Source organism: Anas platyrhynchos, chromosome 4, assembly GCF_047663525.1.
Source record: "Anas platyrhynchos isolate ZD024472 breed Pekin duck chromosome 4, IASCAAS_PekinDuck_T2T, whole genome shotgun sequence".
Lineage (NCBI taxonomy): Eukaryota > Metazoa > Chordata > Aves > Anseriformes > Anatidae > Anas > Anas platyrhynchos.
In genome coordinates this window covers 36,102,479-36,124,054 of record NC_092590.1, presented here as the reverse complement: position 1 = coordinate 36,124,054, position 21,576 = coordinate 36,102,479, and the positions used below count along the sequence as shown (strand labels likewise).

Below are 21,576 nucleotides of genomic sequence, written 5' to 3'. Positions count from 1 at the left end.
GTACTCAGTCGCTCCTACTGAAAGACAGGAAAGACCTATGCAGCCTGATGTGAACAGACATAATTATTGTTTTTTAAAACTAAAAAAGTGAGAATATAAGATGTGCTCAATTTTGAAAATTGCATTGTTAGGATTATTTTAGTTGCCGCCAGTACATACGATTAACTACTCTTTTGCACACTGATACTGTACTGAATGAAGTTCGTTTCAATCAGTAATGCCTGTAGATGTGAAAAACAATAGTTCTATCCAAACTATTCTGGATAGCACAAAAGCCATTGGGTCATTCATTATACTTGCTAAATACTCTAAATATTGTAAACTAAGTTCTAGCATACCAGCTTGTGGCTGATGACTCAGAGCCATTGTAGCTACTGTATTTGCTTACAGAGGAGTTTTTTTTTAAGCAATCAATCTCAATTTCCTCAATATCAGCTATAAAGTTGCTGACATACAGCAAAGTTATTTTTAGTCGATTCAAGCCGAAAAAGCGTATGCATACATACAGCAAGTACACACAAATTGATTCCTCTGAGGGGACATAAAGGAATTACAGATGGCCTCTAAGTCATAACTACCTAGAAAGATACTCATCAAAAAGTATACATAAACATCTTCCTCATACATAGTATATATAAACAATTTGTCTATGTACAGCATGTGAAAGAATATATTTGTACTATAAACAACATATTTAACATACGGGAGTCTTGAAAGCCATAGGCAGAATTCCAGAGAGTCAGTTCAAGTTCAGACAACTGCATTAACACAGCAAGCATGTAGCAAATAGAAGTCTAGGTACAACATAATTTGTAACTCACTATATCTCTGAAAACTACTGCTCGAAGTCTATTAATATCCATGTCCTGCAGAAGTCTGTCATGGTCTCGTATTGGAGAAATTCCACCAGTCACAATGTCCACTGGACTCTATTTTAAAAAAAGCGCAATTGTTTCAAAATCAGTTTTTAAAATCGTTCTATGAACAATCAAGCATGTACAAATCCCCACTGTACATCATATTAACATAACTAGAAGAACAAAATCACAAATGCATTTCATATTTTAAGGGAAAACAGAAATCTGAAATTTCTTGTGACAAAATTATTTCACCATGGAAGGTTAAACGTGTTCATGTTCTTCAGCTCTATTCAAGTATCAGTAGTACAGTTATAAATTTAAAAGTCTATTCCACTGCACACAGTAATGATTATTAACTTTGGTGTTCTACAATGTGCTCTTGTAGAGCACATATTTACCTTTGCTGTGGATTTTCCTGTTCCTGTAAAACCCTGCATTGTTTTTTGGTTCTTCGCAAGGTCTCCAATAGGCTTCATCTGTGCGTGCTGTTGACACTCCAAGCAATTTCTTACTGCTACTGCACATACTTGAAGGGAAAAGAAATGTTAGGAATTACCCTGGGAAACAGTATTCTCCATATCCCTTACAGAGATATATAATACTTCTGTTTATTACTTAAGTTATAAAGTTTAAGCACATCAGTAAAAATATTTTGCTTCCAGAAGTTTTACATAGTTGCAAAACAATGCTCAAAATACATCAATAATTAATACTAAACTATTACAACACATAAGTTATATCTAATGAATACTTCAAAGTTATTAAGTTAGCATTATTACATCCTTTTTTCATCCCTCACTGAAATTTTACCATGCATTCAATCTCATGAGCTGGGAAAGGTGAAGAAGCTAAATTTCACAGACTAGCAAGGAAGAAAGAAGTGATACACTAGTGAAACATGTCAATAGTTGTTTCACAATGCTCTTGGACTAAACATTCTTATGTTACATGACATTCTTTTTTTTTTTTTTTAAGCTTCAAATTGTACCTGTTTTGTCTTCTAATATTATTTTCAAAGGAAAAAAGAACTACCCCACCTCTATACCTGTTTGCATCCCATAAATCTTGTTCTACCTGCACAAAGTTTTAATTGCCTAGAAAGGGAGAGGAAGGCTAGTTACTGTTGTTGCTCTGAGCTGCTCTGGCACTCATGCAAATTAAACTTTTCATTGCAAAATCTTACAGCATGCAACTGGCATGAATACTCTCCTGTATTAACTGGATGCAGATTGTGATTTTATTACTATTATTATTTTATTTTTAAGTAATGATCATTTTTATTCAATCCAATTTGATACAAACATACTACAATTCTGGATACAGCTACTAATCAGTTCGAATCCTTTAGAAGTTTACATCTCCAATTTTCACTATTCCTTCACCTACTGAACACAAGATTTAAACCTCTTCTCTAAGGTAAACCTGTGAATGTTCACGTTTTTATACATGGTACAAGATTTCTTTTTTCTTAGTGCTCCTGTATTATCAGTCTCAATTATTTAGGGAACTTTGGAAAAAAAAAATATTTTCATGGGTAAAACGAAAACATACATCCACAACAGTCAGGCTACCAAACTTACTTCAATCATGTTTTATTTAAACTTCTTAAAGGGAAAAAAAAAACAAAACAAAAAAAAAAAAAAACAAAAAACATGCATATGCATTGTAGAGTAGAGTAATAATAAAATAGTAAGAGATCCCAAGGCATCTTAGACTCAATTTAGTCTTGACTTAAAAAATAGAAAATAAAAAACAAGCTATCAGTAGCTAACTATTTCATGATAGCAAGCTCCTATGCTTATTAAGTGTTTTTATTTACTTACCTAGACGAAGACATTGTCGCAAAATTCCTCCAGATGACATATTTTTCTCAGATTCAATTTCAGTGAAACCAAGAGAACTTGCAAAAATTAACACATCCACAAGGTTGATTAATCTCTGGAGAAACGTTAAAGATGCTTCTACTGAAAGTCCTTGAGTCGGCTCAATATTCTCCAATTCATGCTGCACAGAGGAAAAAATTGCAAGCAACATTTACTTCTTTAAAAAGATGATAATTCGTACATATCAAATTAAGAAAAATGTATGTTGGAAGTCTGTTTTTAGTCAAATTCAAAAGTAACAATTCATCATATTCTAGAAACAATCACTAGTATTGAGATTTAATCTTATTCCAGACCTCTGTGGGACAATGAAGCTAAGTGACTTCTTTTTATCTCATCAGGCAACAAGGGCAGACACCCAATTTATCTTAGAGAAAGCGTGGAAAAAGCAAAGGAAGGAAAGATATTTGTGGAAACACCCCCTTCATATTCCTTTTTCCCTAAAGGACAGATACAGTAGTTAATATACTACATAAAGAATGGTGTATACCCACAAGAGAAATTTTAAAATAAAAATGAAACTTCTTACAGTAGCCGATGTGGCAGCAGACAGCAATGGCAATATACCACCACAAGCCATGATCATGTTGTCCATCACTTGAGAGATGAGGTGAATTGTGTTGTGTACAAATATGACATTGTCACTGCTATTCACAAAGTCCATCACAGTTTTTGTAGAATGGCTGCCCAAAACAAAGAAGCAGGTTTCACAAAAATACTTGCAGAACACAGCTTTATTTGTGGTATTTTAGCATCTTTGTTTAAAAAATAAATAAAATAGCTAGAAATAGGGCAGCAAATATCACCAGAAGATTCAACTGATGTATCTTAGTCTAAACCTATCAACACCTTTCCCTTCTGTTCTTAAACTTCTCCAGATTACAGCTTGCTAAAAACATCAAGATGCATGCTTAAACATTATTTGAATAAAGATGCATTCTAGGCTGGTTCTATGGTTATCTGCTATAGCAAAAGTCACTGTATCTGTCAATATAATAGTTTCCTGGAGGTACAAACTAGATTTTAACTTAAATCTTTGGAAAAAAAGGTTTATTATTAAATATTGAGACAAAGAAATTAAAATCAACAAAACACAAACAAATCCACTTAAAAAAAAGGAAACATATTCCAAACAAAACCTACACTAGAAACGTATTTAGCTATATCTGAGGACGTCCTGAGCAGTTCATTTACTCACAACTTTAAAATGACAGTCAAAAATCCACCTCAGTTTAAATTGTATTTCAGTCACTTAAAAACTATTTATTCATTCCTACATTCATTTTTATTAGGTCAGTTCAGTTATACAGTTCAATTTAATTTTGACATTCAGTACTAAAAGCTGATAATAGACAATTTTATTTAAGTAATTAAACTTAACTTAAAAATGCAAAATTATTACTGATTCCAAAGTTTCTGTTTTTTACTAAAACCATCCTGATAATTACATTCCAGACCAATTACAAATTCATTTTTAAATGCATATAACTAGAATACTTCTGTTCACAGAACCCTAGTAAAGCAGCAACATGATCTGTGTAAATATGGAAGTAGTAAATAGTACATGTATTTGGTATAGAATTTTTTTAGTCCATACTTAGATATGTGTAAAAGATGATTCGCCTTTATCAGGAACATGAAAATCATGGTCCACTTGAAATCATCAGGACTGCCATCAGGACTTAATGGTGGCTAGAAGATCAGCCAAAATATAGGTTGAGGGTCTGCACCAATATACATTTAGGTTTGTAAAGAGTCTTTAAACAAAATCTAAGCATATTTGGGTATAGGCCACAGAAGAAATAAGGTTATTGAATAATGAGTAAAATACCAGATGTACAGACTTCAAAGTCAAAGAGTGACTCTGATGCAGTTTCAACAAAACCTCAGGTTAACTACTGTTGAAATGCCTGTCTAGATCATTCCATGAAAAGCACATAAATTTACCTTCTCCACATCTGTATATCTGTTTCAATGGAAAAGAGCAAGTCTGTGAGCAAGCGCTGATGCATCAGTGACCACTTAAACTCAGGAATACGGAACACAGTTGACCTAGAGTCTCTTCTCTGTCCATCTGATGTAGCAGCTAGCTCTTGTCCTGAAGAATCTTGCTGTCTTGAGCTCTGAATACACAATTCGTAGACAAAAAAAAAATCCCCACACCCTGGTTATTGGCTTCTATGGCATACACTGAATGGCATTTCACAGACTTAAGAGTATACATACTGCACATTTAGACTTCGCACATAGCTACAAATAAAGTTCAAACTATTACACAAATACTAGTCTACAGCTGCACTACCACACCTGTCAGTCTAGGCATACACAAGCAGCAACTCAACCTTACCACAGGGGGAGTATAGGTTGCTGTAGACAATGCTTTTCCTCCTTTAAGGAAGAATGGTGCAGAATGAAGAGCATCCATTAGCAGGTATCTCTGCAGAAGGGAAGTACTCAGATACATGACCATTCAACCATGCAAAGCAGTGAAAACCATGAAAACCACAGCAGTAGACAACAGAAGCCCACATTTCAACTCGCACTTGCATTAAAACGTAGGCTGACATGACAGAGATAACCACATCAAATTTTAGTTTCAAAAATATGTACTTTGTGTGCCTGCAGAGAAGCCAGAGTAAAAAATATTTTCACAAGTTCCATCAGGATATCATAGAACTTTAGTGTTGTTTTTTTCCACACAAGTACTGTTTGCTTATCAATAATTGTAACAGTTGTGCATATAAGTTATCAGACTGAAAAGAGGTAAGGGAAAGTTAAGTAAAAAAGCAGAAAAATCCTAAATAAAATCATGCCAAAATACATAAATGTTTCTATTCTTCAAACTTAGGAATGGAAGCAGTGACACAAATAAAAGATACAGCTAGCCAAATACTCCACCAACATCCATAAGTGGCTAGACAAAGAATGCAAGTTTAGAAACTTCACAGTACACAAATTAATAAGAATTACAGCTGTTTTAATTAAGGGTTGAAAGTGTTCTTTACATAACTCACAAAAAGTCCACCTCCTTTTATTTTCAAGCTAGGCACACAAAAGACAGGTAGAAATTACCTCAGGTATGGACCTGGCAGGCAGAGGTGCTTCTAGGCATGTGCTGGCTCTCAGTTCCAGTCTTTCTGTATCTGATGCAACACTAGAAACATCAAGCTTAGCAATTCTTTTTTCAGATGCTCCAGCAGGCTCTGCTACATGTGCATTTCCTTTTTCAGCTGATTTTTCACTAGGAACAGTCTTTTCTTCCAGTTTCTTTTTCCCTTCTGAATCCAGTTGAGTCGCTACTTCCTGAGCTGCAGAATTTGCGGTTTCTGATAATGCCAGTTCTTCTCTTTTCCCATTCATGCCAACATTATCCTGAGATTTTAAAAGCACAGATTCAGATTGCTTCTCTATCGCTTCTTCCTGCTTTGTCACTTGATTTTCATTGGAGCTATGCTTTTTGTCTGTTTCTGCAAATTCTTCTGAAGGTAAAGGCACACTGCTTTCCTCTTTCAAATCAACAAAGTCATCCTCATCCTCCATCTCTACTGTTAATTTTTCCACTCCTTCTGGACTTGCAGGAGTTTCTCCTTTCGAAGTAGTTTCTATTTCCAATGAAGCAGCTACTGTTTCTTCCGTAAGCTCCTGAGGTTTGCTCAGAGAATCTTCAATTGCTTCAGCTAGTCCACTACTAATTTCTGAAACACTAGCGTTTATTGCTTCTGGCTCTGGAGAAAGTTCTGAACTAGGCATTGCTTTTAAATCCTGTTCAGTCTCCCTGTCTTCCTCCGTTGTCTGTTCGGACACTGCATGTGTTTGCAGGTCACCATCAGACTCACTTTTTTCAGTACTGGACTCCACATCATCCTGGAAAGGAGGAGCCGCAGCAGCAGCAGCTTCTTTTATCTCCAAACACTGTTGCTTTCTCGCGATTTCTGCTCCTTTGCTGATTCCAGAAATTGTTCTTATTGGAGCAGAAGGACCTATTGCCCTCTCTTCACCTCCTTTTTCTTGGTATTCCCTGTACATTTGAGAAAGACTTTCTTTGTGCATTTCAAATGTTACCTAAAAGAACAGAGTTGGAAGTACATTAAAAATTACATACCAATGAGCATTTACTATGAAAAACTCAAAATCATTGTTCAAATCATGGAGTTACACCACAAATTTGTATTGGATGCTGTCCTCGTGATAACACTTAATACAAGGTTAAAAATAAATTTCATATTGCATATATAGCTTCAACCAACAGCAAGAATTTCTTAAGGGTTTCTGATATTCCTGACTTAAAAAAAAAAAAAAAAAAAAAAAGTAGTACCTTAAGGAAAAAATCCTAGAATGACTCCAAGGACAGGAACTAAGATGTTTACTCAGTTTTAGAGAATATTCCTGGTAGAAGTTAAAACGTTTGAAGTTTAATATTTGTAATTAACATTGGTATTATTTCCTTTGATAATTCAGTCATCTGTGATTTGAATTATCCATGCTACTTGCATTCATTTAATTGTACAGGATGCAAATAGAAATGCAACAATATAACATCCAGAGAATTACCAGATTTGAGTTAGCTGATAATCTCAACATTTTGTAAGAGGGGATGCTTTGTAATAAGTAACAGGGGCACTTATCGTGGATGAACTTTCACATCATTTTAGCACTTTAACCATTCTCAACAACTGGCAAAGAAAAATAATCTTTTCTAAGCAGTTTATATTAAAAAAAAAAAAAAACTACAAACAAAAAACATCTGACAATGTAGTAGCGAAGAGTCCTGGGGACTGTTAAATGATACCTAAAATTCTGCAGAGGATTTTGCCTCAAACCACTATTCACTCTGACTAAAAAAAAAAAAAAAAAAGTGAGACAGGCTATAAATAAGCAAATATTTTTATGTATACAAAACAAAATCCAGGTAGAAAAACGCTCTGCATACATACTGACAGAAGTCATTTGCCCAAACAAATAACTTGGTGCTGAAAAAAAATCTCACTGCTTAACTGAAGCTTTTATTTTTCTGTTATAAAATTTCGTTTATCCAGAGTTACCTGTTTAAGATTTAGATTTTTCTCCTATATCAGAAATGCCTATTTATTCCCTTTATTCTGAGAGAGCTGAGAAACCATAACCTGAGTTCTCAACATTTCCCCCATATAAACTGCAGATGCATATTGTTTTGTTTCTCTTAAACTGTTTTCTTCATCATAAATGTTTTCCTTAAACAACAGAGTAGTACATTTTATTAACTATGAATGTACATTTTCTTCTTATTTAAATTCTCAAATGCATTAGTCAAAAGCTAAATACGTAGGTTGAAAAGGTAATAGAAATTCTAGTTAATCAGAAAAGATTAATATTATTAATGATAAATGTAATTAATATTAATAATGAATATAAATTATAAATAAAATATAATATTAATAATAATTAATATTTTTAGCAAGTTGTGTTGTTAATGTTAGCTCTTTAACAAACTATTTTTTCCAGACATGTTAATGTACTGTAGGAGCAGTACACTTTACTAACACAGTATTTGAAGCATGTTATTTGCTCAAGTTGAAATAACTGAAACTTGAGTCTCTAGTAACAGAACTGGGAAATCCTCCTTCTGTTTCAGAAAAAAAGTCTTCCCATACTAGTTTCATATCTGTTATATACAAACAAAAAAGTGAATGATTACAAAAAACTAAAGATTCATCCACCTGGCACAATGATCTACAAAATATTTGATTGCTGAGTATTGCTAACTAGATTTGGTTTGCTTGCTTGTTTCTAATTTCAAAAATACTCCTTTCCAAATCCCCTCTGAACTGCACCAAAGCCCAGATGTCAAAAACAACCCAAAGTAGATCTTAATAAGCAATGTTAGACATTAATGTTCAAAAACAGAATTAGGCAAAGACCATACTTTTGGTGAAATACATTACTTTACTGAGTAGAAGAAAACTTGACAACTTGAGCTGATCTACAGCCAGCTTTCGCTCTTCTCCCTCTCTCTGTTGATTCCTCCATTTCCACAATTACTGAAAAGCTTTATTGCAACAACTTCAAAAAGAGTCAACAAATGAGAACACTGTTGGCATATACTTTCAACTGTTTAATCAAAATCATCCCATGCTACTCTCTCTCAGGAGAGTTTCCTGTTGCATGCTTTGTTTTTCCTAATAACCTACATGTGCTTGAAGTCAGAGTGGTACCATACGTGTTTGTATTAATTTTGAATGTTAACATGTGAATCATAAGCAATAAGCTGAGCAATTTTGTTTTTCCAGCAAAGTCTGTTGTAAAATAAGTATGAATTGTAATGACTGCTTATGTTAGAGATGCAACCAACTTTGCAGCACATCTTCTTTGCCCGTGTTAAGTCAATAGTTGAAAATACACTGCATGATAGAGGGACACAGTAAAATTTTACAGTCTCATCTGAAACAGGGAACAATGGTTTGGAAGGCATTATAGAGCAACCTCCTGCAACACTCTGAAAACCAAACTGTGCTCTTCAAGATTGTTAATTGCTACTACCAAAAAGAATGTGGCAAGAAGGTCAATACAGACAACTGTTATCTTTACAGATGGGCAATGTAAACTTCTGGGCAAATAAATCCAAGCATAATCTGATGAGAATCTATATTGATTGAAGAACAAAGCAGGAAACCGCAAGGAGAGTGACACTGAAAGAAAATTAGAAAGCACAGAACTACAGGAGCACATCACACACACACAAAAAAAGCCACCTAAAAACGAAAGCCATTTCTACTTCCACCATAAACATCAGAAATATTTATATCATTTAATAATTAATGGATTGAACAGTGTGCTTCAAATAATGTTCAAATTAAAATAGCGATATACAAAATAAGGCTGACTACCTGTACGACAGCATTTTTCTAACTTGTGTGTCAAGTTTGGGGTTTTCTTTGTACAAAAAAATTAGAAAACATTGATTTGCAAAATCCAACTTTTCAACAAGCATGTCTAAACAGTTCTGCTTACTATATTGAATTGTTATTTGGCTTGATACAGTGGTACTACAATGAAGACATGGAACAAAATTCCCCCACACTTTGTGTCATAGCACTTATGAAGTACACAAGTTTGAAGCCAAACAATACACCCCATTAGAAAATACTTAAGATTAACAAAAGCAGTATCATCAAGAATGTAAAATTAAACAGAAATTGAGATTATTAAATACAAGTAGACAGAGATAATATATAAAAGTATTAAACATTAGGACCTGCAAACCTGCAACAACTGAGAAGACTACTATCAGCTTGGAAAACCTTAAATGTACTTAAGTAAAGTCATTTTTTATTTTCCTTAAGGCCTTTGCAACTGTAAAGCTGATAATACAAAATTAATTACTAGAAATTGTTCTAAATTAGTGAGCTAAAAGGCCAATCATTAATCTTCACCATCATTTGATGGGTAATCCATAGCTGTTTGCAACGCTTGGAATGCATGTCTACGTAGTAGTAGCTAAAAACACTTGTGAGCTAATAACTGCAACATTTGCCTTTGCCATTAATTTTAACTTAATTTGACATCCAACATTTACTAATTGGCAAGGAGAAAAATTAGCGTACAGCAAGGAAAAAGGTTAAGATGATTGACATTTGCATTAAAGAACATACAGAAAATATTTTAACTACATGTTAAGATTTTGTCCTTTTTTCCATTATCAGGTGGGCAATTTTGTAGAGTAGAGGCAGGGAAAGTCTCCCAGACAGGCCAGACAATTACATCGCACTGCTCTTTCCTTATAGTCTGCTCAGTGCAAACTAGTTCCTGCGCTGCTGATACCATCAATAAACTCTTCATAACTCCAGAAAGAGTTACAACTTTCTAGATCTCAACCAGGACTTTATTGACCTGTTTTTCCATTTCTCCGTTAGCAACGGTAACTGTTCAAAAGTGGATACTGATTCCCAAACAAAAACAGGTCTGTTTAGATTGGTGGCAGCAATGTCTGTAGATATCAAACCTAATTTTCAATTCAGTGAAGTGAAAGATATAAAGGTACAGTGTGCACCATACACTGACTTACAGTCTATAACCTACTGACCTGAGGAATCTCAGGGTTATTTCTGAACAGTTATGTTAGACAGACAAGAAAAGCAAATTCACATTTATTATGCAGGGCACCACATATAAGAACTTTCTAGGAGTCATCCGTGCTGCTTTCAAAAAGCATTCACCGACATAAAAGTGAAAAAAAACAGGGTGAAAATTACCGTACCAATACATTTTCATGTTCCTGTATTTTCATCTAAGTAGCAATATTTTATTTATTACTTTTTTTTTTCTCCTCAACTTGAGAAAGAATATGCATGCAAATAGTTTCTGGAATAAAAAAACAAGTACCAGTCAACATAATTTGTATAAGTCTTAGATTATCTGAGGGAGAAATTTATATATTGGCTGTGTTTTATTTTCAAATCTAGTCAAGGTATACCTTACTATGCCTATAGTAGGTGGCGTTACATCACCTCACAATAACAACTGGAAACGGCACACCAAACACATTCACTCATTTTTGTTAATGCAATTATTACTTCCAGTTTGTTTAAACTACGAGACATAAGCACATTATCTTCTCATGGTACTTATTTCCTTTCTATTCCAATTTCTGCCAACATTCCTACAGTTCAATAGTGAAAGTCTCCAGGGAATACTACTGTGCCTTGTGCCCATCTGATGTTTCATTATTAATAAAAATATGTTGTAGCTAAATGCATTGTTTACCACTGTGCATGTTTTAACACCCAGCTAGAGGTCTTGTGCAGCTCTCCTTCTGGTCACTGTTTTCCTACGTGTCCACATGTTGTTGGAAGCCCTGTACTCATGGCACGGAGGTGCTTTCTCTGGTCCCCACAGCCACAACAAACACAGGTAGCAGCAAGTACAGAGGTATGTCTCAAAAACTGCAGCAACTCCAAAGGAGGCCACTAACAATTCTTGGGGCTGCAGACAGTTCCCATCTTCCCATGCTTTTCCATTTAGTTATACAGCTGAGAATACATTTTCTCTTAAGTCCTCTTAGGAAGACTATCTCATACCTGTCTGCTTCTTTTATTTTTTTTTCCCCACCAGAGTTACTTCCCCTGCCCATGTGTTTCCCCATTTCTTCTTTTTGAGGCCTTTGGCATTTCTCAACAGAAGGTAGGTATCTTTTATACTTTCTTCTTTTAGGGCTTCAGCGTAGCTCCATCTACTCACCTGATCCTGTTCTTTCCTCCTCCTAAGTTCACAGTCTACTTTGCTCACTCTACTCCTACCTCCCATTTCAGTCTTTACCTTCAGTTCAATTTAATCAAGTTTTAACATCCTGCCTTTAGCCATGACGTTCCATTCACCCAAACTGAGTGAACAGTGAGATGGCAGAGCTCCGCATTAACCATACATGCTGCATTCATAAGAGCCCATCAGTGGTTTATATCCCTCCTTCCAACTATTCTGCCTGCTGAATAATGAAATCACTTCCTTCTCAGGGGCACTGATCAGGAAAAGCCTTTCCATATGCCACCTACGAAAGAAGCTCTAGCAAGGGAACAACTAGGAAAGGACAACTTCATCAGGATCACAGTTTGAAGGGAGGATGCACGTTCTACTCATGAAGTTCTTTCTGCTCACCAGAAATCAGGTGGTTTCCCCTGAGATTCATTTAGATCTACAAAAAGCAATATTTTTATGAACAGCTATTTACACCATAAGAATGAACCCCATATTTAAGTATTTCAATCCTGCTACTGTAAGTAATTTGTACCTCCCCTAGCTTTGCTTCCGAAAACGTACAGTAATACAATAACCCCCTTGACTAGCTACCTCTGCTTCTCCCTCAGGACAATGCAGACACACTTTGCAGATGAAGAACATCTGAAGCCTTCAAAATGCCTTAAACATTCCTGCCCCCACCACTGTAGGAGACCCTCTCCTAACCAGGGGAAAACCATTCTCAGCAGCTCAGGAGTGCCAATGGGATTTGAACTCAAGAGATGCTGATAGACCGTTACTTTCTGAAACTACTGAGCCATGTCTCCTTCTCTACAAATTGAAGTTTTTTTGTCGTTGTTGTTGTTTTTAACATTTCCATCATATATTAATTCCTTCACCACCTCATCATTGCTGCTTTTGCCATTTTCCTGCATCTGACATAGTGATGAAAATCAGGCAAATACAACATATGTAAGCCCTACACACAGTTTTCTTTCTTTTGCATTACATGAGTGGGGCACCTAAAACCATACAAATTTACTTAACACTTAGCAGTGTTTATTACAATCATACTTTGGACTGAAAACTAACAACTGTGTAGAAATACACTGTATTTTCAAGTAGTAATACTTTAGGATTATACTTCTCTTTATTTAGATCAGTGAACAAAATAATAAAATATTTCCCACTTAACAGACAGTAAAATTGTAGTATGCACATATTAAAATTTCTGAGTCATACTCAAAATTTTTAGAGCTACTGAAAAATTCAGAATTTTCCCAAATGTTTCTCTTTAACCAAATCACACGATAACATGAAGCAACTTCTTAAGTAATAAAATACATATAAGAGCCCAAAATAAGCAAACGTTAGCTCTTTCCAGTAGTTTAAAACCCTGAAATAATTTAGGAGCATATTATACTGCGTAAATCATTACATTTTTTCAAAACTTGGGGAACCTGAAAGGTCAAAAAGGCAACTTGTCCACTATTCTTTACTTGTTTCCTATTATTAACCACTAAACCATTTGTTCTTTTCACCAAGCAACACTAATACAGGAATGAAGTCTAGAGCCTAGCTGCCACGGTTATAGTGTTTAAAAAACTCAACTTCTTCAAAGCTTTCATAAATTCAATGCTAGCTGATTACAACAAACCTGAGTTTTGATTTAATTTTTTCATTAACATTTTTATTGATCTAGAAGCCACAGACGAAGCACATTTGTATGCAACATGTTAATATTTGAAAACCAGTAAGAAATATAATATGGAAATAGCAGAATACGTGAGTAATATTAAAAAATTTGGCTTTAAAAAGGTTACACACACCTTTTAAATTCTGCGTGCAAGGAAACCAATGTAGTGCAATTATGCTAGAAAAGCCGTTGCTGCTTATAAAACGTTGTGCAGCTGTTGGAGGAGAGGGTTACAGTGACAAACAGCTTCCCTGCTACAAAGGTGGCAGGAAATCTATCAAACTGGACAATAAAATTGCAATTGAGTTTCTTTGGCTTTTTATAGCAGCTGCATGTATCTTGATGTGTAGCTCTGCAAAACCTATCCAATTCTGTAACACTATTCCTTTATATACTAGTTCTTTATCATAGAATGGTGTTATAAATTAGTGGTAAGAAAGAAGCAAAGGGCTGTAAAAAGGAAAAATAAGCAGTAACCCAATACAATTAGAGATGAAATAATAAAAACACAAATTGGTTATTCTCTTAGCAGTGTTAAGGAAATATTTTTCTTCCCATAACTCCCGCATTACTTTGAAAGCATACTAGAAATCAAAAACATCTGAGATGCACTTAGCACCTAACAATTTGCCCTCTGAATTATGTCTATACCATGTAACGTATGAGTCTACTTTTGTGATTCTACATGAATCTCAATATTGGTATAACAGGATACAAGAATATTCAAAATAAATAAAATTAGACAGATTAAAAATTCATTATCATTAGATATTGATATACAAGGACATCTTCAAGTGATTAGTAAGGTTTTGCCACAGAGCTTTTTAGCAATTCATCGTGATTTATGTTGATGTAATTAAAAGACAGCTATGAAAAATCACCTAGCTTTTTACCACTAGCTGCATAAAATGCAAATATTATTTATTAAAAACCTTAAAATAGTAAATGCATAAAAAGTTGAAAAAAATCCCATTTTAAAACCTTTGATCATCGCAGTATTATTCATCCTGCTGTTATTAAGCTAGTTTTTGGTTACTTTTGTTGTTTAATCATTTTCCTTTGTTTTTGTTGAGGTAGATAATATTAGCACCAACGTCCAAACAAAATTATCTCCCTCAAATTCATTTTAATTCCTTCAAAATTACTATACGTTTCTGCTGCTAGCACTGCCTGAAATCGCACACTTCCAACCTTGCCATTGTTCAACTTCCTCCAAATTAGGTTGGAGGAAGAAAAAATCCTTACATATTAACCAGAAAGCCAACAAGTCAGACTTGGGGAAACTGATACAAGAAGTTAATTCTACCACCAAGGATACCTTGCTATACCAGCATGCCAGGAACTGAATATGAAAGGAAAAAGCACATCATATTCTCACTTGCCATGGTACTGCATAAAAACCATACACAGCCTTCATCGAAAAAAGGTCAGAAGTATCATAACCTGTATCTCATATTTTTGGTATTTTGTAAAAACAGATCTCTTGTCATAATATTTGTCCACAGGATCACTTAAAAAAAAAATAAAAGGCAACAACAAAAATATTTAAGTCTATGAACTCTAGACCATTGATTAGCCACATTAAGTCACTAAATTAAGATACTGACAAAAAATCTATATCATTACTTTCATACACAAGCCATTTGAATGGGATTTCATACATTGACTTATCTTACAACTCATAAAAAAGTTAAAGAATAGAGCTAAAGCTTATAGAATATGAAGAAGGTAATTTTTAAATTCAATACACCAAAATCCTGCATAACAGAGGTAAAAACGTGATCTTCCTTCACCTCTCTATCTTTTCCCAGGGGTAGTTTCCCAGCAATTCCAAACAAGCACAGAAATGTTTTAAATTATGCCAGTTTCTGTAAGAGTACATCAGGGATCTTCACACTGGCTACAGTTTGCCATTGAACAATATACTTCACCTACACCCTCTGTGTCTTGAGGTAAAGAGAACAAACAGATTTGAGGACTGCACAGCCAGCAGAAAAGATGGATGATTAAGGGTATTTCAATAACTAAAATTGAATCTCTGTAAAGGGTTAAAATTTGGGACGTTATTCTTCACACCTGGAATCCATTTAGCCAAGTGCCTGCTTAATGATATTATTCTATGCACTTTTATTATACAGATTTCTACATTTGTGTCTCCATAGCCAAATAACCACAATCAAGCTATGCATATTATGAATAAACAGAACTGCCAAATAACAGTATTCTTACTGTCTACAAACACCAACTTTCTTGGAGTAATTCATACAAAACAAGGACCCTCAGAAATGCTAACGATTCCTTAACATCATAAAATGATCACTAGGATTCAAAGACTTGCAGATGTTCTCTTTTTACGTGGTTAAGTTCCACGCATTTAGAAAGATACAATTTAAAGTTTAAGTCATCTTCAATAAATATTTCTGATAAACCATAATTATTACAAGGCTCACATTGGCCTCAATTTTTTGTTAAGAAAAAGGTAGGGCAGTTATATTTTATATTACTGTTATTTGCTTGGAGATTCACAAATCATGAGAATATAATTTTAGTTGCAAGTACAACAAAAAAAAGAAGGCGGCTAATAGTCTCTCATACTGCAAGGATTTGCGCTCTCACTCTGCATCCCATGACAGCTTAACAGCTGAAGCATCTGTCTTAGCTTTGATATCTTTGCTTTTTACTGGTTTGTTTTACAGCCTTTTCATGTTGCTTAAAGGTATTTTTATGAATAGATATGGTGCGCCCCCTTGTGTTCATGCCATTACTGAAAACCCACACCAGCACTAAAATTATTCAGAAAATGCTCCTCAAACGGTTCTCACTTTCCAAAATATTTGTGCCATTTTCTGTAAAAATCAATACTCTAACTATTTCAGCAACAAGAAAACATATTTGTTTGAAGTGTTCAAATAACAAAATTAATACTTATTTGTCAAATATTTGAAACATTTATATCCAGTAACAGAAACAAACCTTGTTGTTTTTTTATTTATTTATTTTAAATACTGATCTCCACTACGAGACTATCTAATTGTATGATCTACCACTTTAAGACACGAAAATTAATTATATTGCATAACAAAATTTCCCAACTATTTCAAACACTCACCTTTGAATGTGTAATAGACAGCGTATCCACCCAAACACGCCAGCCACCCCACTCATATTTGATTGCATGGTAGAGCAGAATTCGAAATATGGTATACACCATCTCAGTTATCTTCTGTTCCTCAGAAGTCTTAGGATTAAAACAGCAAAGAGAAAGCATCCACTCCTGCCAGACAGAGCACTGCAATAAACTCCTGCAAAATACACATACGTTATTAAATCAAATTTTAAAATACATCTTAGAAATATATAATCAGCCAAGTATGGTATCCAAAATCTTAAAACCGCTGCTGTATGCAAGATTATCTAATTTTATGTATCAAAAGCTATATTACAGAATTTGCTGAACAGCTCTGTCTGTTTAACCAGGCTAATCCACTAGCATACCTTGTTACTTACACTGCATATTTGTATATATGGGCATAAAGTAAGTCATCTTACCTCCTATTTTCTCTGCTGTTATTAAAAAGTTTAATCATATCTGAGAGAAATGCTCGCCGAACCTCCAGAGTTTCTGGTGTCTGTGGAGAATTACGTAGCAGGATTGCAATAACCTTCAAAATCTCTGTAAAACAGTTAATGAGCAAGGAAATATTAGTACTAAGCACAGTTTAAAACACTGAACACCTTCCAATACTGTTTGTATGCTGATTTTTATAAGAAAAATAATACTATGTAATACACACACACACACACACACTGAAAAGAAGCAAATCTCTATTTGAGTAGAAGATTTAACAATTACAAATCCCTTTTTCTAAGAGAGTTCACAAACCTGCTCACCCTTCAGGGGATTTGCAGGCCTATGCAGCTGAAGAAAATAGAGTTAAATTAATCTAGAATTTTTTTGAATTACCAGGTTTAAGGAGCACAAATGTTACTGAATGACAAATGACTTTAAAACAAGCCAATATCAGAACGTGTCAGAACCTTTTTCTAAGAAGACAAAGTTCACGTAATACATCATGTATAAAATCAACATATGAGAAAAATTCATAAATTTTGCTCTCCTTTATTAAGTATGGATTTTCAAACAATGCGACCAACTCATGATAGTTCTTGACAATTTTTGTTATAAAATTATGTTCGAGGACGGGGACAAAACCTTCCTTATTTTAAGTTTCACCTCTCGTTATAGTCTATGAACATACTGTTTTCTGGTTTCCATGTAAACAGCCAAAACTGTGGCTATCTTTTAGAAGCAATGGGACATTTGCTGTTCTTGTTACTTTAAAAAAAAAATAAGTTCGCTTTGTAAATCAACTAAGATGCAATTTGTACATGATCACTGTTTTAGTTCCCTCTTGTACAATTTCTCTAAATTTGTATTTGATAAAATCAGCACCAATCTTAAAAAACTGATCTATAATTCAGTTGTCCCTAATTCCATACTCAAACCTTACACTGCAAATAAGCTGTATTAATCACAGCAGTGACTGCCAACTTCAAAAATATTAAGAGTATACAAATCTCATCACATATGCTTCATACGGATTTACCATAAAGCATATGACACTACAACCAGATTTTTCTTCTCCATCTGCTTTGCTTTCCTTACTCTCCCCCACTTTCCACATGAAGCAAACCCACAACTGTGACCTACATTTAATAACAAAGCAGCTCTGAAGTTAAAAAATCTATACATCTCCAGAAAAAAAGCCAAACTCCCAAAGCTACCGTAACTCTATTGTATTGTATAAAGAGTATATTAATAATGCATAGAATTCAAGAAAGGAGATAAGTATTTCCTCCTAGTTCAAAAGACATCTAAAGTTTCATATCAAGATATTTTTCCATAAAGTAACCTAAGCAAAAGAGTGAGCAGTTACATTTCTCCCCTACTTTCCATCTAGCATTGTTGCACTGAAGGTAATTTAAAATGAAGGCTGTTTCCGTATTTCACGTAATTTAGTCTGGCATCACTAAATAATGCAATCAGAATTGTGCTGTAACCTTAACATGTATTAAATCAAAATATTCTGTGCACACAAGTCTTGAAAAACCATTTCATAACATGACTGCACAGCCAAAAGGGGTGAGTTATGAACTCCATACACAGTTAGACATGTAAAATGCCTTTCAAAAGACTGAAGACTTGCTTCCTAAATAGCTCCAACTAAATGTACCTTATCTCATCTCTTTTATGAAAATCTGTGTATAACTGAGATTAGAATTAAGACTGGTGAAAGTAATTAATAAGCACTCTCAGAAGACTTCTATTCTGGTATCATTTGGAAATTTATATAAATTCTTACGAGGATTTTGTATCTTCACTGATGAATCTGGGTCAGGATGTTGTTTATGTATCACTTGTGTGCAAATCTGTTCAGTCAGAATCTAGAGAGAAGAAAGAAGATGCCACATCAATGTCCATAAGGAGAGCCTACTGAAAAATAGTTGGATCCATGTTTTACACAGCATCATCATTTCATCATAGTTATACTTATTATCCAGTAATATATTTTCAACTTACTTATTATCTAGATTTGTTCATAATGAGCATAACCAACTTAGGCCAAAAAAAAAAAAAAATGAAGTAGTGAGCTTTGGAAAAAAAAAGCAGCATTCAGCTACATCACACAAAGGTTTTGGTGTCATCTGGAACATATCAGCACAAATATGTAAGCAATTTTCTAACAATGTCTTACAAATAATTATGAAGATTGGATCCTAACTACAGTATATTACTACCTCAAATAGGACATTGTATGTGGTCATGGTGATTAAGCTTGTCTGAAGCATCAGCCTTTCAGCCAACAAAGAGAACAATCCATGTCCAAGCATGACTTCAGCTTTTCTCCTAAAATTGTACAGAAAAATAAAATAAGCTTACATATTAAAATAGCTAAAAAATATACCTAAAAAATCCAAAGTTACTGAAAACGTTTTTTTTTTTTTTCTTTTGACACCTTAAATCTTTCACTTTGGGGTAATGAAAAGTGCAAGTGTAACAATTCTGAAACCGCTAGTCACTCCCTGAAAACAGACATCTTATTTTCATAAACGTGGTCCACTCACTCATGTGCCCAAAAAGAATGAACACGCCTTTCTTGATAAACATTAAGGGAAAAACATCTTTGTCCTCATTTATCTCAAAAACACGCTTTAACCATGGACAGCGACCTCAAGAGTTATCTAGCATTGTAGCAAAGTTCCCAGCTAACTCAGCTAATGAATATCAGTATCACACTGTGTGTCACAGCTCCACAACTTCATGACTTCCACGATAAAAATAAACAAATTTAAAAAACATGCTGATAAAATATATCTCAAAAAATAGTGGAGAAATCTGTGCAACACTTCCACTATTCAAAGTAAGGACAAATAGCACTGATGTATGTCCATAGCCTTAGTAACATAGACGTAAAGGTCATGACTGAATTACAAATAATTTCACAGGTAAACTACCAAGCTGCAGCCTCAACTGAGAATGATTCACAATTCCTACATTAGTCACCTCAGTAAAAGGGCAAAAACTTTTATGTATTTATAAAATACTCTTCTGTTATAGATTAAAGATAAATATTTATCTACTTTGACTCTTGAGCCATGACAACCACATATAGTCTTTTGTCTTAGTTAAATTCATATCACAAAATGGCTTAGACACACAGGCAACCAGGCACGTGAAAAAAAAGTAGTAAATTTGTTCATATTGGCACAGTTTTAACCAATTTTATTAAGAAGGTTTAAAAAGCCATTTGAGAAATCTGAAACCTAATTTTCAGTAAGCAATATGGGTTTCAATCTCAACAGTCTAATTTTTGCTACTGATTTTACTGGTATTATACAAAAAGTACACTTTAAAAAGCAGGCAGACAATGCAAGAAATAAATGAACTTGATAAGGAAGTGATAATACCTAGACACTAGTAATACCACCATGTCAGAAATGGATTAATGACAAACAAAATGAAGAGTACTTAAATAATAGCAGCTGCTATTTGGTGAAGTGTATTTAATTATTAACCACCAACATAGCTTTTTATATAAACATATAAAATCATGTACATATAAAATCACATATATATGGTATATAAGTGTCATAAGATGACTGCGTTTTGTGGTTTTTCCCCTTCTTCTCTTTTTTCTTTTTGAAAGACTTAAACCAGTACTTACTTTGGAGCAAGATGCTTTAAGAAATATCCCATCACTTTCAGAGCTTGCACCCTGATGCCTTCACTTTTTGATGCTAAAAGCTTGTAGACAACCCTAAGCAGAGAAAACATAAGGCTTCCTAAAATATTTGAAATATACAGCAGTTTTTGGCTTGGAAAATTAACTGAAGTAAAACACAAATGAGTTTTTCTGAGGCTATTTTAAAAGGATGACTATTAATAAAATCAACTGCACAATAGTTTCTGATTTCACATTTTATAATTAGATTCACAAACTTTATAGTCAAATTTAACCATCTCCCAAATATCAGTATCTAAAGCATATATAGAGATAGATAGATAGATAGAGATCTGTAAAAAGGCTACTGCAATTCCTATATGCAAAGCTTTATTAATCTGATATTTACCCAGAAAACTAAACAAGCAATTCTTTTAATGTATACCTGGCTGTATAGGTACAGTGATGAATGAATTTATTTGTTTTTTTACTACCACTAACATTTCCAGACAACAAAGCTAGCATTCTAGTCAAAATATGTAAGGGCCTTGAAAAGGAATTCATTTATACAACCCTCTTTATACAAGGAGGCTCTTGCTGAACACAGCTATACTAGCAAATACTCTTCTCTTCTAGAAATCAGGTTTCTCAGGTTGGAGCCACAGAAAAGTTAAAAACCAATAATTAGCGACAACTAAGGACATGCG

The 21,576-nt window shown here is 34.1% G+C and overlaps 1 protein-coding gene across 4 annotated transcripts in view; it reads right to left on the bottom strand.

Moving 5' to 3' along the window:
• The window catches only part of LRBA (LPS responsive beige-like anchor protein), a 391,064-nt gene that overhangs the window by 311,716 nt on the left and 57,772 nt on the right, over positions 1-21,576 (bottom strand). For 3 of the 4 annotated variants that reach the window (XM_072037390.1, XM_072037391.1, XM_072037392.1), the window contains exons 18-29: positions 20,873-20,965; positions 19,446-19,554; positions 19,010-19,091; positions 17,196-17,319; positions 16,756-16,948; positions 5,816-6,805; positions 5,091-5,180; positions 4,691-4,866; positions 3,273-3,426; positions 2,684-2,864; positions 1,259-1,386; positions 822-929 (exon numbers count right to left, since the gene is read on the bottom strand). In XM_072037390.1, coding sequence (XP_071893491.1) covers positions 822-929; positions 1,259-1,386; positions 2,684-2,864; positions 3,273-3,426; positions 4,691-4,866; positions 5,091-5,180; positions 5,816-6,805; positions 16,756-16,948; positions 17,196-17,319; positions 19,010-19,091; positions 19,446-19,554; positions 20,873-20,965 — 2,428 coding nt within the window. The remainder of the gene's footprint in view (positions 1-821; positions 930-1,258; positions 1,387-2,683; positions 2,865-3,272; positions 3,427-4,690; positions 4,867-5,090; positions 5,181-5,815; positions 6,806-16,755; positions 16,949-17,195; positions 17,320-19,009; positions 19,092-19,445; positions 19,555-20,872; positions 20,966-21,576) is intronic. The other variant, XM_027456668.3, reaches the window with a different exon arrangement.